The sequence below is a fragment of the Bradysia coprophila genome (assembly GCF_014529535.1).
Source record: "Bradysia coprophila strain Holo2 chromosome X unlocalized genomic scaffold, BU_Bcop_v1 contig_39, whole genome shotgun sequence".
Lineage (NCBI taxonomy): Eukaryota > Metazoa > Arthropoda > Insecta > Diptera > Sciaridae > Bradysia > Bradysia coprophila.
In genome coordinates this window covers 1,251,782-1,272,326 of record NW_023503329.1, presented here as the reverse complement: position 1 = coordinate 1,272,326, position 20,545 = coordinate 1,251,782, and the positions used below count along the sequence as shown (strand labels likewise).

Sequence of the window (20,545 nt, the reverse complement as noted above, 5' to 3'; positions counted from 1 at the left end):
TCACAATGACGAAAATATGTTGAATTTTGTTTTGTTTTCGAAATTCGAAACGCCTTCAGCACATTTTCGCCTTTCATCCAACTTCATTCGTTTGGCCATTTACACAAAATGTGACATATACGAATACATATATATACATAAAAAAATAGACTTAGGTAATAAAGTATCGTACGAAGTTGTGATGACTAAAGTAACGTTTTCGGAAAATGCGGAGTTACCTGCGAAATTAGTGTAAATAAAAAATAAAAAGGAAAAAAAGTTGAAAATTAAAAAAAAGTGTGGAAAGAAATTGAAATAAATATAAATCGTTTAGCGAAAGAAAAATAAAAAATCAAAAGAAAAAAATTTATTCAATGATATATCGTGCATTTGTGACAAAAAGTTTATTCCAAATGAATACATTTTTATGGCGCTACAATTATTTCGAATCGGCATCATCGGCACTCTATTTATTAGATGCCTTTTTTCTATGTGCTTATTATTTATGAAGTGCTTTAAAAATTTAAATTGTGTCGTTGCAATAATAGTCCTGCTGTTGGTATGCATTAATATGCCAGGTGTGTATTCCTTTTTTATCCGAAATATAAATCGAAATTTATTTACTATTTTGCTTTTGGGTGGTTTTTCGGCTCCCGGTAGCTAGAGAATTTTAATTCCAGTTGAACAGTTTATTTTGGTTACGATTAAATCTCTGATATTAAATGGTATCTCGCCTACATGGCGTTGTTGTTTCTCTCTCTCACTTTTTTTGTTCTGGTATTTTGATTTATCCTCCAGATATTATATCTACTTATTTCATCATTATTATGATAATCGCTGAACATTAAAACAAAACAAAAATTTTTTTGGGTGAAATCCATAAACAAAAGATCTACAAACAAATACAAATAGTTGGAGACGATCCCGTGTTTATGCTATGCGGCGTAACTATATACAAAAAAAATGTTCCTAGTAAATAGTTACATCTATTGATGACAAGAAATTCCGTAAAAGAATTCCGCGTGTCAGTGTCGTCGAATGGTTGGTGTGTGGTTTTTATGATTTTGTATTATGACTCTCAGTCAAAATGTAAACATAAAAAATGTCCATCGTTAGACAGACACTCATTCGAGTAAATTGGAAGCCACGCATATTTTTAGCTATAATTCTTTTGCCTTATAATACTAAGCAGGTTTGAAACTTTGAACAATTTTTATTGTTGCTGCCTTAGCACATTTTTGATATTTTTGTACCATCTACTCCTAACGTCGTTCAAACTGACCTGTTTGTTTTATAATTTTTGAAGAAATCGAAATATAGGCAACATGGACTTCTATTAAAATATTTCAATTGACCTTTAGGCATCTGTAGTATCTAAATGGTATTCTACCAGGACGACGATTCTCGTAACTCCAAATATTCGTAACTTGACAGTTGTGTGTATAAAATCCCATAAGAACTGTCAAGTTACGAATTCTTAAAGTTACGATCGCTACGAGAATCTACGTCCAGAGTAAATCAAACCAGTCAGGAGCGCTTGATAATTTAAGTAGCCTTGCGAATAAAACAAATTCAATTTATGTTATCGTTAATTTGAGTTCATTCTCATACAGTGTATTAAGGTCCTCTATTTGACGTTTCGAAAATGAACCGCTGCTGCCGTGTATTCTATGACAATTTCCTATGTTATACGAAGATCTGACCGTGGTTGCGTGGTTGGGATTCGATGAATTATTATGATTGCGAATCAATTTTACTAAAAAATCGATTCGTGTTTCATTGTGTGTTGTTACTCATGTATTTACGTGTTCTTGCTATTGTTGATTTTGATCTGTATACACAAACCATACGTTCAAGTTGGGCTTAATTTTGAGAGGGTGTCCTTACTTATAATAATAGTCCACGGGGTATAGCATGAGAAAGGTTCGAAATACGTAACTGAAAGACACGATTTTAGGTATAATTGCTCTAGCGTCAATAGAAATATTTTCGAACAATAATCGTTTGGATTTCTTGAAAAATTGAAAGAAAACGTTTGAACAGGAGCTGCGTCAAAAAAATCAAAGTTATGGTGACCTGGTAATAGTCACTGCTCTTAAATTAAATTCCTTTTTCCTAACTAGCCAATTCATGTGCACCAAAATTGATCAAATTGACAAAATAAATGTCAAACGACAGTGTAGCATAATTTACATAGGCAGAAGAATTTGGTCGAATTGCATTAAACGACCTGAACCTATAGGGAATTTCTTCAATGGAATGTCCGTTTTATCCATTTTTATATTATGAAATCGGCTCGAATTATTTCCTTTTCAGTTTATATTTTTGCAAGAATCTAATCTCTATCGCTCGACGCTTTTTTTTCTGTGTATTTGTTTTTGTTCTGTTTGGTTGTTTGGATTTTTATTGTGTGTGAGGCTAAAGAAGAAGAAGAAGAAGAGGCTGTGTGTGGTGTTTATATTTTGTTGGTTCCTTTCATTACATATTTTGATTTATCCTCAGGTTTGCTAAGAGTTGTTTTGGTATAAGATTACTTCATAACAACAACGATGGATGTGAGGATGAAGGTTTTTATTTTCTCGATATTTTTCCAAAAAAAAACATAATTTTGTTTTCGTGAATTTTCTCCTCCAATCTCCCATTGAAAATCCGTATATCCTCATCTACCGGTCGGTGTGTGTGTGTGCGTGATGGTGTGTATGTGTCGGCCAGTGTGTTCTCATATTATTAACCTACCTGAATTTGAATTATTATTATTTTTGGGATTTTTTTTTCTTTCTTTATTTATTTCTTTATTTTGATCAAAGAGCCAATTTCGTTTTGGTTCTTTGTGTACATGTACACTGAATACCGAAGAAAGAGAGTAAGAGTGTTTTCGCTATATACCCATGTCGCTGTGGAAAAAAGCCCATTTAGTAGGGGCTGGTGTGATAAAATGTATCTCTGGCTACGCCATTCTATCACTCAAAGACTCTCGGTATCATTTGATGTGATTTTAATATGCGTATTAACCGATATTACATAAAGTAAATTCTTTGATAAAATAAAGTAAATAACATCTTGTTTTTGACTGTTCATCCATCGCAACCCACCATTGTGTGTGCTGGCAGAATCGGGCGTTATGAATATCTATATATTGTTTGGGTTGAATCCGAACGTTTCTATCGCATGTGAAATTGTATAGCTGCCAGGGCGGAAGAGGAATGGGGGGAGCTTCTATTATAAATAGATCTGGTAGGTAACGATGATGATGGTTTACATGTTATTGACAAGTCCAACTTCTATTATAATTGGTTTTTCACCCAGCCACCAGTACATAGTCTCTCGCGGTGTATTATAACCGTCGACATTTGCCGCACAAGGAAGTAATTATTTGCCTTAATTAAGAGGCTTGTTTACTGTTTGGCGCTCAAGGAAAACACTTCTTTGGCTGAACAGGATTTTCGGTTTTTTTTTCGTTAATCTATTGAAACATTTAGAAACCTTATATCGTGCAAAAGATGAGTTAATGGTTGGAGTGGGTAAAACAGTCGGTCCCGTTCGTCTATGCTTTCGCATTCCTCAATTCTCCCTTTCAACAGACAAGATACCAGTCGAGTAAAGCTTCTTAAAACCATCACTACTAACATAACCATCGTCACCGCCAAATATCCAACCTAGACCCACTTTTTACCTCTCTAAGATTGCAGTTTTCAAAGGTCAGACAGACATTTTATCAATAGATATCACTTACATAAGGCTTAGCCAAGGGTTTGTTTATTTGGTATGCAAACGGTTAATGTCGTTCACTTCGATATGCCTACTGAACTACGAAACAGTTGTAGATAAGCACCAACATTTAGTCCAGTTACTTGACTAACTACGTAATTACTGAGAAGTTGAGGGTATGGAAACAACAATCGAAAAATGCCTTTCAGTGAGCAACGTAAATCAATCAAGCGACTGCAATCGATAGAATCAATTCAAAGTGCTAACGTCCTTAGTAACTTTTGTGACTTGCAGACAGGCTATGCCATATATGGGTCAACACTCTTCTTACCTCTGTTCACTAACCATCGATTCTTTTGGAAATACTTGCACCATAAGCGGTCGGTTAACTACCGACTAACCCCAATTATCGTTGTTTTACTCTTCGAAAATGACAAACTTTTTCCGCCGATCAAACGATTTCAATTTGAATCAAAAAACCAATTTGAGAACAGCTGACATTCTATGTAAAGGCATCGACCGTAAATTATTCTACTTTCCCTAGTATTGCAGTATGTACGTTGTCCTTCACACAGCGCATATACCTATAATAATTATTATTTGTCAATCGATTGTAAAATCAACCAAACCCTTAGAATCGACTAATTGTGTCAGTTCAAACTTTTTCATGTCTCGGGGGAAAAATGGTTGTTTTTCAAAAAATTTCTCGATTTGTTGTATCTGTCCTGGATGGTTGATTTTAGGCAGAGTTGTTTGTAGCTATGCAATCAATATAGGGAGATTTCAATTTTTTCATTTTTGACATGTGTGAATTTTGCTGCGGTTCAAGGTCGGCAATCTCGCAGGTCAAAAAAGATATTTTCACACGAGTTGCGTATAACACTTTGTATGAGGTGGCGCAAATTATGATTTCCCGGTTGTTAGAGATGCACAAACAGCTACGACATAAATACATTTTTTAGATCAAGATGATGGAACCATTGCTCAGTTATATCAATCTCAATTTCGCCAGATTGAAATCCGTGATCTTTCTTCATCTCGCAAAGAAGGCGTGTTGATTATATTCACCGCAACTGTTGGTATAATTTCGGTCATTTACATTAAACATTAATTTATGGCTGATTATACAAATGGAATAACAAATCCACAAAATCGCATCCTTCCGAACCGGGTGGTGGTGTAGCACTGTTATAAGCGAACGCATATATTTATCTGCAATGTTCACACATAAATTTATTAGCAATAAGATTAAGCTTTTAACGTACATATTCATATTCCGACCGTATGCCAATCTGTATACGCATATATCTCTTTCTCTCGGTATATTTGGGTAAACCTGTAGCATTTAATGAAGTAATTAACTGAATTCTTAACCTGAGTACATTTCTCACCTATGTGTAAATATATTGAAAGGAATATTGCGTATATATGGCATTGGCATTGGGAAAGAATTCATATAAATCGATCTAGGTTCTCGTGTGTGTGTGTAATTGTGTTGGAAGGAGGAACAAAACAAAATTTTTGGGAACCTTTGATGGAAGTCATATGGTGGTTTAATTATGTACTAAAAATCTTCACGTTAAATTTTATTGTTATTGTCCTCTTATCACCCGAGTGAAAGTGTAACGAGACCTTCAATTCATACACATATGGAACGGCTGGATGTATAATTCCACCTTAAACGGTTCAGACAATTTTCTTTTCATTTTCGGAGCACACGTTTCGGTAATTGATTTGCACGGGTAACGAGACTTCGTCAAATTTTATGTTCTATTTTTACTGGGAGCCGTGAATAAAATATTTGATTCCATTTGGATTATTTTTGATACACCTTTGTTATACATAGTGCTGCTGCTCTATGGATGGAATGATGACATCTTTTGATAAAGAGTCGGTCAAAATCGGACGCATTTTTTCTGGATCAATTTCGTTTTATGTGAGGAAACTGTAAAAAATGTTCATCATCAATGACTCTACCATAGGAGTCAGTTGTTTCACACGAAAAGAGCATGAATGGAACGCTTGACCAGGTGGCAATCTGTTCGATCTCTTCAGTAGAAGTATTTTGTCTTTTTATACAAAGCTCTGAAACCAATTGTCTTGGGACTGGAATTCATCCAGACATTTAATTGTTCCTTAAAAAAACTGTTTTTTTTTTCAAACGATTTTCTCTCTCCTTCATTGTATGCTCAGAAATTGAATCGCTCGGTTTCAAAATCTTGATGAAATCTAATTTCAAGGAATCGGAATGTGGCCTGTGTGCCTATTTTTCATGCTTGTTATGGGAACCGAAAGTAAAAATGTCAATTTTGAAATTTCAAAATTGTCATTTTTTTACTTTTGGTTCCCATAACAAGCATGAACAACTTGATACGTCACGCGAAAGTGAACGGTCCTTGTGTCGTAAATAACTAGTCCTTGTGACGTATATGACTATTTCAATCATGGGAGTTGAATCTCCTTAGAAGAATACGTAATTTTCCACCTCCCACTCCCATGATTGAAAATATGGACCCTTGTGGCACATAATATAAACAGTAATGGAGGTGCCGCATATTCACCCGGCTAGCAATTCGCACATCAAAGTCATGAGAGCTTTCAAAACTAAGCTCCCGCCCGTGCATCCGATTTTATAGTATACCCAAATGTCGAAGCATAAATCCAACTCTTGAGATGAATTGAAATTAAAATAAATTTTGCCGAAATGTTGAATAAAAATTCGAGAATTAAACGAATTTTTAATTGAATTGAACAGCTGACGGTCGATTGGGCAATTTCAAAAATGTGTAGCAACAAAATGTACGAAAAGAATGTCGCGAACATTAAATATTTCCTAATTCAAATTATCCCTGCTTATGATAGGTAAGCTCATAAAAAATTCGGTTATTTTAACACTCATCGGAACTGTGTGCTTTCGATTTATTTGTTTTTTCGTCTTGTCTTTCGTTCGTTTTCATTTTAATTAATTTCTATTACTGTCCAATTTGCCGTGTATAACACTCGTTGATCTATGTTGTCGAGGGGGAGACACGATTTTTTTTTTGTGTTGTCTTGCCTTCTAATCCGTTTGGAAGAAAGTTCCGTCAGACCGAAATTCCTCGACTGAATTATGAACTGGCTAGAAATGGCGAACATGTTTTTTTTTTAAACATCCACACGATTTAATTCGGCACCTCAAAAAACCGCCATTCATTGTTGTTCATTTGAAATATGCCAAACGAGATATCTGGTTGAATTTCTTTTTTATATTAACTTTCGCAGATATATACTTCGCTTATACGAACATAGAATTTTATGCGAGCGTTGTACAGACTCAACAAAAATTATATCTATAATTTTACACGCAATATGGTAACCGGAGTGATGATAACAGAAAGTTTATTATTTAGTTAGATAAAAAAAAACGAATCCAAATATCCTACACAAATAACACGTTTTCCTTTGTTTTACTTTATTGTTGTGTGTTTTGAGAAATCAATGACTCGTTATTTATTTTGAAGAATTCATTTCTTTTTCGGTGTCACTATGAAGTTTGAAAATAAAAATAAAAAATGAAAAAAAGACCCGAAAATATCTTCACAATTGTCCATCGTTTACGACACGACTCCACATAATATAGTGGAGCAAGTATAAAGAACCAACTGTTTAAATCTACAGGACAGTTGAATGATGGTTGGATAATATTGTTTTTGGGAAATATTCGAGAGTGAGAGGGAGAGTTCGAAAACCCACTCCTTTAGCTGAAATTTTCAGCTATCACTAACACTAACAGTTGGACGTCAGTAAAATTTAGACAAGAATTTGCTGTAACTGTTTTGCAGAATGACATAACTTTTAAGAAATTTGTTTTGTTGTCTTGCGGCCGGAAAACGACTCATTACCGTCATACCGTCTCGCTCAAAGCCAGTTTTTAGACCCGTACGAAGTACTGGGGTCTTATAGGTTTACGCATACGTTTGTAACACGTCGAATTGGACTCCCTGAGTAAGGGGAAACCTATTGTGGTTGTCTAGAGATGCCAAATCCGCGAAAAAAAAAATGTCCGTCTGTCCGTCTGTCCGTCTGCACGATAACTTGAGTAAAACGCATCCGATTTTGAAAATTCTTTTTTTTCCCGTTTGGTAATGTCAAAAGACAGGCTAAGTTCGAAGATGAGTGATTTTGGATCGACCCCTCCCGAGCTGTGGCCCAATAAGTGCTTTACGGTTTTTCGAAGATATCTCCGGACATTTAAACGTTAAACTTGTAAGTGATACGTCAAATAAAAGGTATTTACAATACCGATCGACAAAAAAAAAAGTTTATGTAAATCGGATGACCGACTCGTGAGTTAGACCCCTTGGTGTGGAACAGGCACAGGGCGGCAAGCAGTTTTTGCTTGTAGGTCGGCCACATTTGAACATATTTCGTCTGTTTTAGCTTTATTAGATAGGTATTGACCGTACCAATCAGGGAAAATTTTTTTTATGAAATTATGTTCTCCGGAGCGTGAGCTAGGTCTCTTGGAGTGAGCTCTTATCTGGCTACTCGGAAGTACAGTGAACGTGGTGTATTTTGACAATATCTCGAGTAAATTTTGACCGAATTTCATGATTTTTTTTTGTTTGAAAGGTATTAACGAATGTAAAGCGTCGGTACTACTTCCGGTCTCCTAACAAAATGGCTGCCGGCGGCCATATTGGATTTTAGTAAAATAGAAATATCTTGGGAAAATGATACTTAGAGAGTTTCTGTTAACATGGAAATAATTTGTTATGTGTGTGGGGTTTCAGGGATTCCATATACGGACATCTATATATACCTATATACAGCTATATTGAGCTATATACAGGCATATAGAGCTATATAATAGCATATATTTATCTGTGAAATGTTTATTTATAGGAAAATATAGGTAAATATAGCGGTATATAGCAGTTTAAATAGGAATTTATGAAATTTGACTTCGTACGGGGCTGTCTATATTGCCTCCGGCAAGTTAGTTGTATATGATAACAAGGCAAAGAGTGGATAATGTAAGTGATTTTAAAGGGAGAATAGTTTTTCAGCAGAGAAGAAAATGAAGGAAGAGAAATGAAGAGTTTCACATTAAAGGCTTTTGATACGAATAGGTGTTTCGTACGGGTCGGCGTTAGCTATGTTTTTTTTACATTTTCTGGCCGCAAGACAACAAAGTATTTCTAGGATTTTTTTTGTTTTGTTTCGACAAGTGGGATGCATTACTCGCCCTCGGCTCGAAATACAACCTTCCCACACGCCTCAACAAAACATGTCCCAGCAAGACAGTAATGTATTATTGTGGTTACCAGCGGGTGCACACATTTTATTATCTTATTTTAATACACCCGTGTGTGCGATTCGTAGCGAGGAGTAACGGCGAAACGTTTACTCTATTTTGACACACAGTCTGTCTACAAAGTCCGCATATTGAGTTTAACTTGTTATATATGGCAAGCATATGACCAGTATTATTATCGGGTCTATTATTTCCATCGATCAAAGTATTTTTAATCGTTTGATTTCAAATCTTGTACTTCAATTTTTTCAACATTTTATATAAAGGAACATATTATCCAGAGCTTGTCATTGTTTTTGTCGTCGTTATCGATAACAGATGAATAGCCGTATGTGACAGGTTAACCAATTAATCAATTTGGCTGGTCAGTCGTGTATTCCCATTAGTTTTTCTTTATCTGGGAGGTAAATCAATCGAGAAAAACTAATAATTAACCTGACAATCGCTTTTTTGTCTAAGATTTTACGGCAGTAAATGAAAGGATTCGCACGGAATTAACGTCACAGCGGTCTGATTAAATTCTCAAATGTTTTAATGCATCAATTTCACCCAATTCATTACGTTTGTATTTTTGAGATAACTAAACCAATTTTCACGCAAATTTGTGTCTTTTTCTTTGTTTGGAAATATTCAAAGAAACACAAAAACAACCAAATCCCGCCTTGTGCGTTGCCAACGTTGACGGATTCAGCGACATTAGTTTTTGATGCTCGCAAACTCAACTGTTTCATGCAAATAAATCCTTGAGCTTTACAACAATACCAAACATTCCATCCAGAAAATGGGTTGTTGAGTGTTTCAAAGTCGCTGTAGCCACTAAACAAATAATTTCAATTGATTGTTTTTGTAGATATATTGAATGAAAATGATTATTTTGAAAACGGAGTTTTTGCTACGATTACAGAAAGAGTTGTGTATGCACCTCGTTGCAGAAGTTGACTTTTTCCAGTAGGAGCATGTCCTAATTTACACAGCCTAGATTTTCATTATCTCTATTCGATTCAACTACAAATGTCAACCAAATTTTCTACTTTTGACTCAAGCACACAAGTTGTGTGTGCTAAATTCGGTACAGTTTAAATTCAGTCTTTGTGACTTTCATTGATTCTTTATCCTTTTTCTGATTGAGCAGATGTCATGTAGGTTTGAAACAATGATTCCTATAGCTAGAACTAAAACTCCAAGCTTAAACTAGTTAAGTCAAAATTTCTCACCAAGCTGAGGAGCCCAGTGCGAACATTAATTTGTCAGAATTGTCGTTTTTTTTTTATTTGAATTACATATTCAAACCAACAGCTTCTTTCGATAATTCATTAAAAGTAAATTGTCGTTTTGCTCTACAGAAATCATATTTTTTCCTGACAACATTGAGAAAGTACGTAATCAATCGATATATTTATCGGGCACGTAACGATGAAGTGTCGAACAAAATTTTAATTTGAAATGAATGTATCGCCTGAAATCCATTGACTCCTTTGAGATGAAATGTATTACGTCAATTGTTTTAATATTCTGGAAACGGCAAACGTATCACGGTTTAATATGTAAATCTAGGACATCTTCCGTTTAAGCTATTTTCGTGTATTTGATAAAAAATCTTCTACTTTAAAGGTTTTAACATACAATTTTTATGCTAAATAAGGGAACATTAACCAGAGAACGTCAGTTAGAACTGTCGTTGTTGTCGATATTACTAATACCGAATCTATCACGTCTTCCCTTTAAGCTATGTATTTGTTAAAAAATCTTCTACTTCAATGGCCTCAACATTCGATTTTTATACTAAATTAAAGAATAACTAGAGTTCATCGGTTAATATTGCCAATGTTGTCGATATAACAGAAACCGAATCAATATTCGAAGTTGATCGAATACTGTTTTACTATTGCCGTATATTATTGTACGTGACAAATTACTAATTTGTAGCGCGATATCCTTGTAATTAAATATCTGTGATGCTATAAAAAAAAACCATTCGCCAAAATGCTACGTAAATTACTTCGGTGATATAATTCTAAACACGGAAAATTCCTTTTATAAGATGGGATGTATCTTACATTGAAGGCCTTGGAAGCAGGTAAAAAATATATTTTTACTCTTCGTCGTCAGCATATAATTGAAAATTTTGTGAAGCAAAGAACACGATGGATGAAAAATAAAATAATAAGCAGCATAGGTTGGTACACATACTCGAAAGCATAATTGTCGAAATGGAACTTTTTTTTGCTATTTTTTTTTCTTCTTCTTTCGGCTAAAGCATTAACATCAGCGTGTTATGTGTAATATCAAAATTGAATACACACAGATGATTCAGTACGGTACCTTTTTCCACAATAAATCCCATTCAAAATTCTATAGATTTGCAATTATATTCATTGAAAACCGGATCTCAAGAATATTTTTATTTTTTATTTTCGGGTTTCTTTCTTTTCGCTCGGAAAAAAGAGTTCAACCCTCCAAAAAAAAAAGACAGTGGTGCTTTTGCAAATATTTATTGTATATTCCAGGCGGAAAGTAAACTATCAAAAATATATAAAATTCAAGGTCATAAACATAACTTTATTAAATAGAAATATCTTTACTTGTACACACTCAAAAATAGCATGGAGTCGCAATATACAACAACACTCATCGCATATTCTATAATTCTTCATTATTATTTGTGTTGTTGTTGTTGTCGTTGCTGTTGGGTTTTATACTCTCTTATATAAAAAATAATAATAATCGTACAGTGCTACAAATTCTTTTCGTCGTATATTTTATAAGATATACATACGTAGGTATAATGAACCTAATACGCGTATTCATTAATTCGCAAATATGATTTAATATTACGAAGAGAATCAACTTCTAGTGATAGAGCTCTCTGTAGCCGCCAACATATTATTTCTGATTTTATATATTCCACTTTTTCTTATTGATAATCGGAATACGATAAATTTGTATAAAATTTTATCGCGATATGGTAAGGTGTCATTTTTTTTTCTTCTTTTATTTTGTTGTGTTTTGGTATGAATTGTGTTCAGTTCACTGGTATTTAAGAGTATTATACCTCTCTAACGTTTTTTTCTTTTCTTATTTTTTTGGTCGAGCGATTTATGTTACATGAACCCGGTTTTTAACTGGAGTTTTTTTCTCTTCTCTATATGAAGAAACAAAAACTTTGATTCGGCATCTTTACGTTAGCGAATGATTGAATGATTAAAATAGATGCAAAATTGGCGTGGATCGCTTTTTTTTCGAAGTTTGGACAACTAAAAATCAATAAGTTCAGCCTATTAGGTTGCGTTGGGAGAGTTATGATTCAATTCAGGTCTTTTCAATGAGTATATAGAAGAGAAACTGACAAGATAGGTTTAGTCCAATTTATACCAAGGTCTACTTATAGTTTTAAGGTCAGGTTAAGGCGCCTTAGATCGTATTTAACAATTTGCCAGGTAAAGGCGGTTTACTATCGTAAATGCTTACATGCGATGATGTAAGGCGCCTTGACCTGGCCTTAAAATTCTAAATAAACCAGTTAAAAACGTATACCACGACGTTAATTCCATACGTACGCGTTATACCCAGTTAAGGGCAGTTTCCTCGGGCTACATGCAAAAATCAAAACCTGCATCTATCCATTCAATTGTTGAGGATCCGTTCTAGTTCACACTGCTTAACCGATTAAACATTTTTCACTGATTTGGTTCACCTTGAACAACTACGTTGGAAACGTTTCACCTTTCTAAATGCAGAAGTTCAACGCGTAGTTGCTTGTGATTAGGAGACATTGAAGTACTAGATTTCGTAATTATATAGAGAAAAATTAGCCCATTGTCACGGCATTATATTGAATCTGGTAATCTTAGGCCAATACATTTTATGTGGTCAATGTTTGTGGATTGCGGAAACGATAAAAAGGAATCGAGTCAGATTAGTGTTTCTATCGTCAAGATCTTCAGTTTTTTGTTAATGCTGTTGTTGATACTTCGTATTATACATGCGAAAAATCTTGACCAGCTTTCTAATATAGCACTTTTCCAGCCAAACCTCGGGACCGACTCGAAATGGCTACTACGAATGGCTACTCAAGATTGACGGACGGACAATCATTTTTTTCTGAATTGGTATTGGCATAAGAAAATACCTTCTAATTCCATCAGTTACAATCGTTACAATAACTATTTAACACTTAGTGGCTAGGAGCTAAAAATTGTTCCAATTCAGAGACGCACCCATAGTTTCCTTATGGTAGTGTTTTGTTGTGGATTTTTGCTCAGTGCAAAGGTGCAATGGGTTAAGGATTTAACGTTAGTATCAGTTGAGCGTTTCTTTAAAGAAATTTTCTTTTCTTTTTTTGCAAAAGGTTCACTTACATTTGTTTCTCAAGTTTCATTTCCATTTCGAGAGTATCTCTTTAACCATTTTTATTCTGTAGAAAGTGGTAGTCATGCGGACAAATTGTTTCGATAAACTTGAAATATTTAGATGTGCGGTCCAACAAAAAATTTCGGGAAAATTGACAAAAAGCTTTGTTCAATGTACTTGAAATTGTTGTCGATTCGGTCGATTCCAGAGATTTTACTAGTCCCTTCGTGAAATTCCAACCATAATTAGTGAAGCCGGTGAAATATTTCGGATATTATTACTTTTCTTGGAACATTTGTTCCTTCATCACTAAAGTAAATTTGGTGCCAACGTGTTCTTAAAATGAAATCGCTAAACTACGAACTGTACCTTTAAATTCTGATGACACCGATCTCATCGTTCGATCAGCGTGAAAATTGCATTTTAATAAACGAAAACAAAAATTCCGTACCAACCACCCTCTCAATACCATTCACCATTAATTGCGGGATTTACTTTCGTCGGTTCGTTCATGGAAAACAAAAGTATTGTTTGTTTAAGTAAGCAATCCCTTTTTCGTCACTGATGATGGTTACAATGCGAAACAAGAACCGAAAAGTATATTTTATGGGGTAATTAGTCTTTTCAATTTAAACAGACCGTATACACTTTCGAACGTTTCGGTGTGAACCAACTTGATTCACATTAATCTGTACAACGTTTTCTGGTTTTGTCCACAAATAAAATATAAATTTTAAACCGAAAATTTTGTAAACTTTACCTTATATAATAACTGGTGGACTGGTGCTTCTCTCATACCATCTAAACCGAAAAAGCCGATGCAAGTTTGGCAATGTTTTATACCCGGTATATCGGACTGAATTGGTTCGATGGTCGAATTTGAATAAAAAACCGATTAATTCCATTTTTATTTTCGAATATTCGGTTCCAAATTAGTGTTAATTACAGGCGCTAGAAATGAGTTTTTTTTTATTTACTCCCGTTATACGTATATGTAGAACACGTGCATCAACTGAGGAATGGTAAGATTTTGTATCGCCATGGTAAAAAAGGGACGATTGGTTTAAAATATGACAGATTAGTACTTCAAGAAAGGCGGAAAAAGTTCTGTAGTTTAGTAGATGGATAGATGTCTAGATTTTATTCTGTAAAGAATTTTAGGTGAGGTTCTTTTTTGCAACTTTTCACAGGCAGTATCGGGCAGCAATTCATGATAATATCTTTAGATCTGTTACATCTTTTGTTCAATGCGTTCGGTGCCTCTTCAATTTGTTTCATACGCTTTGCTACATAAAGAGGCGCTAAACAAGACTTTCCCCATATTCTTGTCATTGTTGTCGATAGCATATGAATATAAATATGCCTCATGTCGTCAGCATTTGCTCCCTACGTACCGATCCCCCGTAAGTATATATATTCTACCAGTCATTATACTTTCACCGAATTGAAGGAAACATTTTTGATTCAATAAAATGAAAGTCCACCAATTTTTCCCTGTATTGTTGCGGCAGACGTGAACGACGCTTGATGCGAACAAGGTCCGTTATTTGCTTCAAAAACTAGTATTACTATAACTGTTACTGTTAAACATTCTGAAATTATAATCCATTTGTTTTGTTGTTGTTAATATTGATGATTGATGTGGATGTGATGGAGTTTCGTGCGTTGAATTAATTTAAAAAAAAAATTCAGTGAACACGACACAGTTTCGGTGGATTTGTTTGCGAGATATCGAGAGGTTTAATTATGTTCTAAAACATCCTAAGAAATATTCGAAAGAAAAAAAACCAAACTAGAGAGAAGAGATAGAGGAAAGTGCGTACATACGGCTTATACATAACAGATTTCTGATCAGATACTTAGCTATGTTAATTTGTATTCTTAATGATTTAATTAAATTTTATGCGTATACAGAGAAAGAAACTCAAATTGCTACAGCACGAATATCGTAGGATGCTATCCGTACAAACAAATTCGTTTAGATGTATTTGCATTTGGATGATGCTCCTTTAAAAGACCACTTTACACAAAGCCAGGGAATTGAAAACGAAGTGACTCTTCGCAGTCATCTGCAAATAGTCAATATTAATGCTATTTGCAGTTACTTATTTGAACTAAAAATATCTTCTAAAATAAAAGTAGAGCAAGTTGGGAGATTGTTATTAAAACAAAGAAAATTCGTTCAGTCAAAAAATTAGAATTGTTCGATAATTTGTAAAATATATATATTGCAAAGTACAACGAAAGAAACTGATTATCCATTGTATAAGCTTTGGAGACTGTTGGTCACATGTACAAAGTGTAAAACTAGGGACTGAAGTGACCTGAAGGGACCTAAAAGGGATACCAACTGTATCATTACGGATTGTTGAAACTGTGACATTACAAAGTGCTGCTCCCTATAACAAACAGTAACATTACAGATTGTCGCTCCCTTTTACAATCTGTAACATCTGAGTGCAGATACCTTTTACAAACTTTGACATAACAGAGTGTTGCTCCTATTTACAAACATTGCAGACTGTTTATCCCTTTTACAAACTGTGAAATTACAGATTTTTGCTGCCTATTACAAACTGCGATTGTACAGACTCTTGCGTCTCTTTACAAAACTTTAATCACAAATTCTGAAATTGCGTAGCGCAAAATCATTTGTCATCAATGTGAAGGCACAATTAGTCTGCGAATAGCATTAATATTGACTATTCGCAGTTGACTGCGAATAGTATCAACATTGACTATTGGCAGTCAACTGCGAATAGTATCAATATTGACTATTGGCAGTTGACTGCGAATAGCATCAATATTGACTATTGGCAGTTGACTGCGAATAGCATGTGCCAATTGAAAACTACCGAAAATATACCATTCTTCGGTAAATTTGTGGTAGATTTAGGTGAATTCTCGGTAAATTTTGCGTCAAATTTTGCGTCAAATTTTGGTAAACTTTCCCAATAATAGGCGCGGCACAAAACCGATTCACTCGATATGATATGCAAATTGTTGCATCATTTAAATTCATTTTGGCATTGAATTACACGATTGGCTGATTTACCGAATCCTAAATGATTAAATTCATCAAAATCCCGTAACCCTTTTGCACAGACAAAAACACTTCTGTAGCCAGGCGCACAACAAAACCAGTACCTTAACCGTAATTTAATTTATATAATTGATTGAAGTAATAACAGGCTATACATAATAAAGTTGAAATGGAAGGAAATTTGTCTTGTACGAAAACGGAATTAAGTTAGATTAGGTTTTATACCGGCTAAATGGATGGATCTTAGAACAGAACACAAAAACTTATCCGTTAATGTAAATGAATCGTATTGTGCCAAATGATTTTTTTGTGTTTGTTTCGTTTTCAGGAAATTCTACCTAACTTTTCTTGTTATTATGCGAAGATGACAAACATGCACCAACACACAATCTTCCTCACATTTGCGATGGAGATTACTAAATCATCGCGCATTACCAAAATATTTTTGTTTTGAAAATTTTAAGAAAATTTCGATGTCGTTCATAAATTGCTTACTCTCGGGAGGAGTGAGAGGGTACGACAAAAGTGAAACATTCGTGTTATAAGTTGTGGGAAATGTGCGGACAATACGTATGGGATATAGAAATCTGCAAAAAGGGAGGACGGAATTCATGAACCGCCCCTTATTTTAGGCTTAATGAAGATTTAAGATTTGAAACTGAATTTTCATATTTGTTCCGGAAATGTTGTGTACGCAACAAAGCAATAAGCTGTTAATTCGCAGACTTAGCAATTCAAGTAGAGGCAAAAGAATGTCTTTGTAAAATTAGGACTCATTAGTACATGAATCTCAGCGTCTCAGCTTTTCAGTTTCAGATCTCGCAAACTTTCTCGCAGTTAGAATTCAGAATGCTCAAAATCTAGGCACATTCTGTCTCAGAATGGATAAGCATGTTTCTTGTTTCTTAAAGCTAAATATCCTGCAAACCAATTACTTCTCAACTTCTGATTCCAAATAATTGCGAAAACTTGTCGTGATTTTTTCAATTTTTTTTTCTTTCTCCCAAACCAACATTCTTCTTTAATCGTTATCGAAAATGTTGATAAAGAAAAAGAAGGAATTCGTATTATTAAACTAGCAAATATAATACTTCACTTGACATAATAACACTGTACACTCGAGTAATCTTCAAATATGACTTCTGTCAGCAAATTCATGTATTACATGGTTTACATACAGTATTATTTGAAATTCATTGCTCGTTGTACAATGTACATGTACAATAATTCTGCCTTGGTATTTGTCTTTGTGAATTGAAAAAAATGTAACATGCAATAAAATATAAGGGTTCCGTAGTATACATACGGAATCCGTAGTAATAATATGTCGTTCGTATGTACAACGTAAATTTTGCAGTTGCAAGATTAATATTTGAAGGCAAAAAAAAGAAGATATTGTACGACCAGACGTTTATTAATCTAAAAAATCAACTGGAGGATGTGGAAATGTTTTTCATTTCTTTCACGTTTTTTTCTTGTCTAACTGCTCATCATTTTTAGCTATGCATACGTTTCTGTAGCACGATTTCATTTAATCGGGAAAAAAATCAATTATTTTATGTATACCTAAGGGATCATTTTCGAGAAATTCTTAAAAATTATCGGCGTCGAATTAAATTTAAAAAAAAAAATATTTTGCGATGCATTCTGCAGAGAAACCTTAGCTACACATAGCAACGCGACAGAGATCTAATTCTAATTTTTCTTTTGTTCTTCTGTCCAGTTTGGCAGCATGACAAAAGAAAAATTTGAAAACACGTATCTTTCGCGTTGCTATGTGTAGTAAAAGTAGGGAGCCACTCGCAAATTACGCACAATAAAAAATGATTAATTCGCCTCAAAAATGTACAGAAAAAATATCGAAAAATTTATGATATCTGGCACGACAGAGTAAATCCAACCGATTCTTTTCTCGAATGTCAAATAAGGGACCTAACACACTGTATTAAAATGAACACTGAATTTTACTTCGTAGAATATAAGGTTTCGGTCTGACCGGAATCCGAGCCTGATCTTGACCTGCACCTGAATTTTCAATTTTGGGTTCGACCTGACGGACATGGTTACGTACTAGTCTTCCACTAAATTAATCCGGCTTCGGAAACCGTGTCAGACAACGCCACATGGAATTTTTCAAGCCATTACATCGCATTGATAACGTCCTGAAGTTCACTCAAGCTTCATAATTTGGGTAGTTGCGATGTATTTGGTGGCTGCAACGATGTACACGGCGTGGGGTAATCTGGCACACCGCACAAATCGAATCTGGGCGAATCTGGCACAGTCATGACTTTTCGTTACATGTAGTAAAGGGACGCATACTATGATCGCATGTGCCAGATTCCCCGATGCCAATTAATCTTATGACGTAACCCAATTATTTGTGCGCATAGTTTCTAGCCTACATTTAGGCAAGATATCAATTAAGCACCTAACTTTCGTTAGAGAGCAAATAGCATAATTTGAGACGTAGTTCAGAAGTCACATTAGGCCGGTGATCCAGACTGCACTTGTTATTATAGCTGTAAAATGGTCTCTTAAAGTGAGGTCTCTGAACGAACAAATCATATCAAATCTAAAATGGTTTAAACCGAACCTGACCTGATCCAGAATTTTCTTTTCTTTTCTTTTTAGGCGAGTTTTTAGGTCAGACTAAGTCGGATTCGGATAAGCCGAAAGTTCGAAGTAAAATTGTATGGTCTGATCTGATTTTTTATTGTACAGGTCAGAATCGGTTAAAAAATTGAAAGTTCAGATTCCGGTCAGGTTTAGGCTGAACAATAAATCTTATGTTCAGGTTTAGGTCAAGGCTAGACTTCGGGTCAACCCGAACATAAACGGGTCAACCCGAACATAAACGGGTCAACCCGAACATAAACAGGTCAACTCCGAACCTTAAATGTACTTCACTTCTGGTAGAAATCGTTTGATATTTTATCGAAACGCCTAAACTACTTAGCTATCCTGATTGACATTGTTGATTGGCTCTTAGTGGATTTTCTTAAAATTTTTAAAGCCCAAATTTTACTGTCTGATTTTATGTTCTTAAACGAACTGTTCGAAACGTTATGCTTAACTACGCTATAAGGATCCAGTTCAGACAATTCAATTAAAATCTTTTGAAAATTACGCACAACTTAATATCCCACACAATTAATTGAGAATTTTTAAATGCTATCCACCCGTTTGCTCCACTATATTTTATGTGATCGAATTGCATGCAGATTTAAATTGACGGAAATAATTAAGAATGTCACATCCAATACGCTTTGGTCGTATATTACATTGATATTTTGACGGATTGTTACTGTCCTTATTTGTCACATCATCACTGAATTACATACCATTGCATTTCGTGCAGCCAGTTCTGAACGATTGAAGAAAGAAAGAGATTTTTTGTTTTGGTGTTTGCTTTATACATCGTTCAAGGTCAATATCTGATGTATTTCCTTGACTTTAAATTGAAATTCGTTACATGTTATTTGACACTGGTTACGTGTTTCTGGCTATAAGATGCTCTCTATATTATGTTTACGTTCACATCTTAACTTTTTTCTTCTTCTTCTTCATCTACATCTGTACGCTATAATATACATTAGAGGCATTCTATATATACGACCTCTATCTTCAACATTCATCGATTAGAGAAACGGCTTTATTATGATGGTCCGGTTATATTTATTTTTCTTTCGAACTTTCCTCTAAATAAGCACAGTGAAACAAATCTAAATGACTCTTACCATTGATATTGTTATTGTTAAGCGAATAATTTCCTTTTATACATTGAACGAATATTTACAGATTGTAGTTTAGGCGGTTAATTAGTAGGCTACTAACATTCCTCATCAACACAATTTAATATACAATGTTGCGTTTGCATGTTTAACAGAAACGAAGAGAAGCAATAAAAGAATGACTATAGGTATAGGTATGCCAAGGACAATGAAAGAGGATTTTTTTATGCGATGACCTATTTCAAATTTAAATCATAATGTCGTATCATTTCCGGCTAATTTCACACTGGAGTACTACCGAAACCACACCGAGAAAAATTCCCGGACTAGACTATAGTCTTTTCGGTTTTCAATTTTTTTTTTATCGATAACAGATGAACAATCGTTTGTTACAGGTTAACGCGTAAACATTTACGACTCATACGCAATAAAAGA

At 34.5% G+C, this 20,545-nt stretch overlaps 1 protein-coding gene and 1 long non-coding RNA gene across 3 annotated transcripts in view; both read left to right on the top strand.

Annotated features, from left to right (window-relative positions):
- The first annotated feature begins 90 nt into the window (after positions 1-90).
- Positions 91-20,545, top strand: part of LOC119069728 — a 51,530-nt gene continuing 31,075 nt past the window's right edge. The window contains exon 1 of one of the 2 annotated variants that reach the window (XM_037173857.1): positions 91-557. In XM_037173857.1, the coding sequence (XP_037029752.1) occupies positions 407-557 (151 nt within the window). In that variant the 5' untranslated portion in view covers positions 91-406. The remainder of the gene's footprint in view (positions 558-20,545) is intronic. The other variant, XM_037173856.1, reaches the window with a different exon arrangement.
- Positions 1,376-17,513, top strand: LOC119069758. The gene is made up of 4 exons (XR_005086400.1): positions 1,376-1,492; positions 1,925-1,936; positions 3,418-3,425; positions 17,500-17,513. It is a non-coding gene; the product is annotated as an uncharacterized LOC119069758 (long non-coding RNA).